The sequence below is a fragment of the Populus euphratica genome, unplaced genomic scaffold (genome assembly GCF_000495115.2).
Source record: "Populus euphratica unplaced genomic scaffold, PopEup_1.0 scaffold3.1, whole genome shotgun sequence".
NCBI classification, from domain to species: Eukaryota; Viridiplantae; Streptophyta; class Magnoliopsida; order Malpighiales; family Salicaceae; genus Populus; species Populus euphratica.
In genome coordinates this window covers 606682-615298 of record NW_011499847.1, presented here as the reverse complement: position 1 = coordinate 615298, position 8617 = coordinate 606682, and the positions used below count along the sequence as shown (strand labels likewise).

The window sequence follows — 8617 nt, the reverse complement described above, 5'->3', positions numbered from 1 at the left end:
TTTATTAACGACATAGAACAATTAGATTTTTACTCGATAAGATAAGGATCTCCTTATAGAGAAATACTTTTTGTAAACCATAGATAGATCAACAAATTTTAGACACCACAACCAGATCTTAGATTTTATCAAACAAAATAATGCAGCTTATCTTAGGTAGGGCGTAGTTGGGGTGCTAATTTATTCCCTTTACATAACCAGTCTATGTATACCATCTCTGAAACCAGTTAGGGTTTCTAGTGACTAGAACACTAGATGATGATTTTCATTTCAATTTTCTACTGATAAGAGACAAGAATTTCTTGTCCCCTTCGTATTTTGCCAGAGATAGACCATATATATTTTTTCTAGAGGATGGACGATCGTCGCGACGCTGCACACGTGCGACAACCATTTCAAAAATTTCATTGCTAGGCCATGATTCCCAACAGAAGTAAATCTATGTTTCCAGGTATGTCTAATGGCATCTCAAAATTTCATATTCGTTTAGCTCATCTCTACTTGTCAATCTCTGCAAGATTAAGGGGGTGTTTGGAAGTGTGGTATCGATTAATTTTTAAAGTGTTTTTTGATTGGAAATAAATCAAAATAATATTTTTTTATTTTAAAAAAATTATTTTTGATATTTTGATCCAAAAAAAATATTTTAAAAATGTTGTTTGAAACACAATTCCAAAATAACTTTAAGAGCTATTGATACGAGTATTGCTATTATCGACCCCTTATCTTTTAATTTGCAACATTTGATTTGAATGTTAGGCTCAGGCATAGCTATGAGTCAAGTGCAGCATCATTGTTAGCATACAGATATTTGACCTGAGCATACTCCATAATTGTGTTCATAGTTGTTATACCACTAGAAGCTTGATCAGTTTGAGTTTTAGTTTTAGTATGAATAAAAAATATATATATATATATATATATATATATTAATCTGATAAAATCTAATTAATTAGATTGAGTTCTTAGTAACCTCGCTAAATCTGATTCAAATCTAGGAAGTCAATACCAAGAAATTATTTAAAAGAAAAAAAATGTTATTATAATAAATAAATAAAAATCATCTGGTTGATTTAATGACCTGGACCTTTTTCTACATCGGTCTCCAACAAGGGTTATCTTCATGAAGACGTTCATGGCTTCTTGTGGTTTCTTTTCCGTTTTAATCGGATTCTTTTTTAAACTTAAATGACTCGATTCGCAGATTGTGTTCAATAACTATGCCAACCAGCCTTTTATTATGGCTTATGAGGAATGGTAACGAAGCCTGGCAGATTAAGGAAACAATACCAGATATCAGGTCGGAGCCAATCTTGCGGCAGGTTTCAATAACCAACTGAACCCATCACTCTCCAGCTCAGCTGGGTTTTAAATTCATGGGACCTGTAATTGTAATGGTCAAGGTGGGATGGACCTGGTTGTTTCTGTAGCCTGTAGGTGCAGAGTCGAGTCTACAGACTGGCCGGTGCTTCATGTCATTCGCCTGGATTAGTTGAATGCTCAAGAAGCCCTGCACAGCCAGTAGAAAGAGGTTGGCATCACAATTAACGATCCTAAAGGACCAAAGTACACCCATTGTTATCATAGCCCTACTGACCACCAAGAAGAAAGCTTGGGAACGTCATCAATGATTTCATAAAATCAAGAATCAGGCCACAGTGCGGCAAATACGAAAACTTCTCTTTTCAACATATGAAGAGTAATTAATATGGGCTTAATTTACAAAAATAAAATAAAACATTGTGATAGCAAGCTGTTTTAAAGAAAAAACCGAGTTCCCTTGATCAACGTCGACCTCTAGATTTTCTTTTTCTTTCTTTTAGATTTTGGAGCTCCTGCTTCAATTGAAACGAAAGCATCTCTTGCATTTTTGTTGCAGTTTTGCCATCCATGCTTGAAAGGAGTCTCGTCTTGCTTTAAGCCGATTGCTGTGCTCAGGGCCAACCGGCAAAAGCACCAACCTCAATGTTTATGTCATAGCATCAACAAAAACAGCATAATTCATCAAGCAGGTTAAGCAAGCAGCAACCAGTACCGTCTCAGAAGAAGAAATCAATTTAACAAATGCAATCCGGTAAAAAGTAAAATTGAAGCCTCAAAAAATGTCTCAAAATAACACATCTAATCTAGGAGCCTGATACATGAACCCTTGAATCGATGCTTGTACATTGTACAAAGAGAAATCATAACAGTGTCAAATACAGAGGATACAGAGGGAGGCATATTTCTTGGTTGGAACACCTGTGCGAGCCCCTTTTACAAAACTGGAACCATTCAACTCACAAATCATCCACACTATTAACTTGATGATTCCTAAATCACATTCCACAGCAAGATATAGATGGATCTCAAGTGAATTTGGGAAGCTGAGGTTCCTCATAGAAGATTGAAGCCATTTTTGGAAAAGGTACAACTGAAAAGTCTGGTGTTAAACACCACCTGGAATTTATATCGTGTATTTCGAAGGATTTTCCATAGGTAGCAGTTTTTTGGATTTTTTTGAAGCTCCATCAAGGACTAAATTTCCTATTCCAGCTTCCATAGCGCCCCTCTCATCCTTCTCAGTTTCAGATATATTCCCATCTTTTGTCTCGTGCTTGAAACTTGGCATGGAAGGCTCAAGCAGACGAGGACCAGCAGTGATCCATGGATGACTTAGGCATTGAGCTGCTGTCGGTCTCTTTTCAGGTACAAAATCAAGTAAGGGAACAAGGAAGTTATTCAAGTCATTAGCATCCTGCTCGCTGAAATCGTACTTCTCCATAAGTACCTTTGTGAGAGGCCAAAAACGCAACCTACGAATATGCCTCAAATCTCCATATCTATTGAAGAAATCCCGAGAATTGCGACCACCTAATGCAACCTGAGGAAAATATACACGCCTTTAAACAGTCACAGCAAGCACATAAAACCTAATACTGCAATGCTAATTTTGATCTTATTCATTTTATCCGGAAAAGAAATGATGTTACAAAAAAACAATAAACATTTTCAAATCCATGGAAGCGGTAAATAAGTATGCAATTGAAATCATTAAAATACATGTAACACTCCTACCTTGCGCGGCATCACGCCAAGGAGTTCCATCATCAATGCCAAGTGATCCTGTAAGTATAACCTAGATAAGTTAGAACAGAACAAAAATAAAGCAAAGCACAGAAGCAAAAACATAGGTGTTATCATTAATAGAATACATCTGTTATTAAAAATGTAAGTGATATAATAAATTAGACCAATGCATTGCAGCAAAATGATGATTTGGGGAAGTGGTAAAGGATTGCATCGTGAGCACATACCTCGTCTCTATCATAGTTGACACCACTGTGAGGATCAAAAAGGACATCGCCGGTGGCAAGCTCGAAGCAAATGCAAGCAAAGGACCAAAGATCTACTGGAGTGGAGTATTTAGATCCAAGAAGAACCTCTGGACATCTATACTGTCTTGTCTGAACATCACTTGTAAACTGTTTGTATGTCCAACAAGCATTTCCAAAATCTACCAATTTACACTTTAGATCAGCAGCAGCCAATAGCTTTTGCCTTGTAGAGCGGCTCCCCCTTCTGCTACGTTTTGCTTGGCAAGCATCCTTCTGCCCATCAGTGTTTGCTGAATCATCTTTAATCACAGAACCATTTGATTTTTCATCGACAGAATCATCATTTGATTTTGCATCAACATTAGAATCTTCAGGACTAGTTGGTTTGGGATCAGCATCGTTTTCCAAAGAAGCTTCTTTCTGCGCACAACTTTGAGCTGCCTTCTTAGCCTTCTTTCGAATTTTCTTCTTTTGGTTCCTTGTCAAATCCCCATTCAAACTCTTGATTTCTTTGGAGGAACTAGATTCAGCCACGATTTTGTTCTTGCTGGTTGGAAGGATAAGAGGAGCACCTGATTTGCTGTGATCTTTTGATGTATCAATCATTGACAAAAGCAGGACATTTTCTGGCTTCAAATCAGTGTGGATGATTGAGAGTTGGCGATGCAAGTAATCCAAACCCACTAATATATGAAAGCATATCTCTTTTGCCATGTGTAGAGGAACCCCTCGGTAATCACTGTACTTGATAAGGGTCAAGAGGTTATCTCCCAAGTACTCAAAAACCATACAAACGTGTTGTCCATTAGGCCCTGAATGCTTGAAATGATCCAAAAGCTTGACAACACACTTTTTATCATCAGGGTCTCCCTCGGCAATCTGTTTAAGGATCTTTATCTCATCCATGGCTGCCTCGGTGTAGTGTTGAGCGCTCTTTTGAACTTTCAAAGCTACATAACGCTACAAACAATGAATTTCTCATGTTGTTAAAGAGTTAAACAATAAACACGAATGTGAATTTCCTGAATCATGAAATTATCTAATAAAGCCATTAAACATACCGATCCCTGAGTGTCCCAAGCGAGCCAAACCGTAGAGAAATGACCCCAACCAAGCTTGCTTTGCACCACATACCTCCCATTCTTGAATGTATCACCGATTCTCACAGCATGGTACCCTCCTCTCCTATAATCCTCCGTCCCCTCATCTTCTGATGTGTAATCACTCTCTTCACTTCGATCCCCATTCCTATCCTCTGCCATTGAAGCATCAACAACCAAAAAAACCAAAACACAAAAAATCAACTAATGTATATGAAGTTGAAAATTCCCAGGCTCATTCTCAAATCGTAATGTGAGTTTTCTAGTTAGAGAACAAGAATAAGATAGAGAGAAAAAAGTGAAGAATTTGGAGGCCAAAATAGAATGTTTCTGACAACTGTTTAGTTTTAAGAGATGGGTTTTGATTGAATTTGAAGAAGTAGAAAATTGTTAAAACTGGAGGAAAAGGGGAGCGAACTTCAATGGTGAAAATTGAAAAGATTGAAACTTTTAACAAAGGAGTTAATTTCAAGAGATGAGTTTTGATTGAATCTGACAGAGAACTAAATTTGAGAAGCAAAATAAATAAAATTTTACATGCGGGTAATTCAGAGATGGCATTTTGTTCAATTTTAGAAAGAGGTGGAGGGAGGGGAGGGGGTGGTTTTTGAGTGCAGGTTGTGGTGGAAGTGGTTGAGGTAAAAGGGTGAATTAGGGTTTTTCGGAGAGTTTTATCAGACTGAATACTGACAACTAGTCTTGCCGGGAAATGAAAGCAACGATTTTTGATGATGTGGGCCCCTGGTGATCAAGTGTTGCATGATGATGATGATGATTCTGGGCTGGGCTCTGGATACTACTCCTGACATGGCTCGTAGCATCTTAGTTGTCATAAAAGTGAAGGATGTGATGTGATTTATTTTCCTTTCCTCCTAAAATATTTTTTCCCCAGGAACCCGCGTCCGTGCATGGCTGTTTTATCCTTCCAAACTACGGTCCCGACATGTTTGTTTGTTATTGAATTTTAATTTAAAAATATATTATAATTATAAAAAAAAAGTTGCTATGATGTTTTTTAAAAGCAAACACGACATGGGAGCTAAGATTTCTTGTTTAAGCTAATTCATTTGATCTCCTTAAAGAATCATGGTGCAATTTTTATTCATCCAAAACAAAAGGACAATGAAAGAGTGCCTTCCAATGCTTCCTCCTCCATATGCGACAATTGGCAAACCAAACCAGAATACTCCTCCAGTTTTTAGCATAGCTAAAAAACTTCTTCAGCACTAAAGCTTCTTCCTTTTAGTTGAGTGCTCAGCAAACAAGCAATCTGAAGCTTGAGACGAAATCCCACCATGCCTTTTCTCCAACATCAATCACTAGGAGGTCCCAAATGGGAAAAGCCTGCCTACAAAAAAAACCTTCGGGTTGAAAGAAAATAATTGACCCCGTCTCCCATGGTATAATTCACCATTCTCTCTCGTTGCATTTCTTTACAAAACCTTTCTCTCAGCATGCACTCAATGCCCTTACCCTACCCTCCAACTCTACTGACCTGAAGTGATTGTTTGGGGTTGCAGCACAACAACATGGGGTTTGTCCCTAACTCGTGTTTCATGGTGTTTGGTAAACATTTGGAAGTTGAAACTGAGGTTGAACCTTAGTTATTGAAAAGCAATTAACAAATATATGTTTTTTTTATGCGTGGTTCGGATCAAGTTTCAACTGTGTTTCAATCGACTAGTTTTTATTTTTGTGATTTAAAAAAATATAAATTTTAAAAAAATAGTTTTCGTTTTGATTAAAATATATGTTTATTTAAGATTATTTTTGAATAAATTAAAGTGTTTAATTAAAATTACGATTGAATTTAATATTTGTATTAAAAAGACCACAAAAAATATATAATTAATTTATTAAAAAGACCAAAACAAATATATGAAGTGTTTAATTATTGGATATTCAATATTAGCCCATGTTTTACGATACCTGCACACTTGAAATTGCCCGATCCAGCACCTGAATGAATGTTGAACATGGATAAAAACGATACAAGGTGTGTTTTTAAAATTATTAAAATTGAAGTTTTAATCTAGATTGATTGATGTGTGAAATTGATTCGATCATTTTTTATTATTGAATTAAAAATAATAATAATAATAATTATTGAGGTGGGGTAAAGATTATGACATATTTTTCTGGGTTTAAATATAACATAATATTGCAGAGACAATGTCTCGTCAAATTTACAGAGAACATCTTGAATCAATAAACCGTGGGGTAGGGAGTGGGGATTGTTTTTAAAATAATTTCCGAATAAAAATTCGAGCTTAAACTCGATGATTTCAAGGACCTTTCTCGAGCAGACACCTTGTTCTCTCGAGTCAACAGCCTTTCGAAAATTAACATGCCCATTTTTTTAATCATATTTGACTCTGCAAAAATATTTAGAGATGCAATTAATAATGCTGTGCACGTCATTTTTAGTAAATTAATTTTGCAGTACTTCCTTATTAGTATAAAAATAGTTACAAAAAGAAAGTGGATTATATATGATTAATAAAAAGTTTAAGTAACTAAGTAATGGTTTGGCCTGGCAAAATATTACGACAACTATATAGGAAAATTGAATTAACAAGAGAGGAATGTAAGACCTAAAAGAAAATAACTCACCAACAAAAAATTATTAATTTTTATCCAAATCAACTAATAGATCCGGAAAATTTGTGATTAAAAACTTGATTTATATCATGTTTTAGTTTAAATAAATTTTAACATTAATTTGGCAAAACTTAAATAACTCAATGGATTAATTAATTAATTCATGACAAGGTCAAATATTCAATAGGATCAACACCAATTATTTTTTTAATGCAAAATAATATTATTTTAATTAAAAAAAATTAACAAGGTTTATCTCCATCGTCATGAATTTACTCAACAATCTAATGATTCAAGTTTTTTGTTGGTTCAAAATACTATAAGATTTGATTAACAAGTATACTTAATTCTTCTGATATGTTAATTACTATAAATAGAATGATTTAATTCTTATACTCGTAATATTAATATTTCTATTAGATTTTTAAAAAATTAATCATGCTAGCAAAACTTTCCAATTGGAATTTCATCCCCCATTAATCCAGGTCGTTTATTATAAAAATTCAATCATGGATTTCAATTCATTATTATATCATCAATGTCATTGTAATTACTTTTTAAATAATTTTTTATATTAAAATATAAATTAATATTTTTTTTATTTTTAAAAACCTATTTTTAATATTAACACATCAAAATATTTTAAAATATATTAATTTTTTAAAATAATTTTTTAAAAAATACAGTTTTCATTGCATTCCCAAACTGTGCCAAAACTTTTGAATTCCATACCTTCAAATTCCAAATCACAAGTGCCCTGCCCTGAGGATATTCGATAATATGGTGGTTTTTATTTTTTCTGTAGCATGTTTTAAAAATATTTTTTATTTTTATTTTTTGTTTGATGATTTTGAATTAAAGATCTGTAAAATAAAATAAAATTATATAAAAATTTATTTTAATATATTTTTAAATTAAAAATATTTTTAAAAAAATCTTTAACCACAATATTTAAAATAAAAAAAAAAAACACACTCGGCAGCTTTTAAAAGTGGAAGCAAGCAAGGTCGAATCTGGGTTTCCCAACAAGAAGATAAGGAAGCCAATTTGACACTGATACATCGTCCCATAAAGCATAATTTATGCTGACACTTGACCCTCTATTTATGCTTCTTCAACTTCCAAGAAATAAATAAATAGGAGGCTCACACTTTGTTTCAGCTTCAGCATATCCATCAATTCAACAGGAATCTTGAAATTGGGATAGTTGGAGGAATAAATTCATGAAATTATTGAGTTCACATTATGAGGTGGAAAATCCCCATCACAAGTCACATATTTGAAAAACTCCATGACAATATTGTTGGCCACAATAGATCAACTGATCCTCTCGTTTTTTCTTCAACCTGAACCAATCTAGATGAATTTTTTGTCTGGTTTTTTCTTCACCCCGAACCAATCTCGGTTGTAACTATGACCTTGGTCTTCTTCTCGGACCAAAAATAACTCTGAGATATTAGATTCAATTATCAAGTGTTCTCTCTAGTCCAAGTTAGAATTACTGCCTACGAGTTCCATACTTGTTCCACTTTCCCGAAAATCATTTTCTTCAAAATCAAGCAAATCAAGGTTGTTCAATTCCACATCCGACATAAAAAC

The 8617-nt window shown here is 34.2% G+C and overlaps 1 protein-coding gene across 1 annotated transcript; it reads right to left on the bottom strand.

Annotated features, from left to right (window-relative positions):
• Positions 1-2048: 2048 nt before the first annotated feature.
• On the bottom strand, positions 2049-5131 carry LOC105139433 (SRSF protein kinase 2-like). The gene is given in 5 exon segments (XM_011045861.1): positions 2049-2480; positions 2483-2863; positions 3058-3105; positions 3297-4277; positions 4379-5131. Coding segments are annotated over 5 exon segments (1743 nt in total). The 5' UTR covers positions 4580-5131; the 3' UTR covers positions 2049-2348.
• Positions 5132-8617: the final 3486 nt, after the last annotated feature.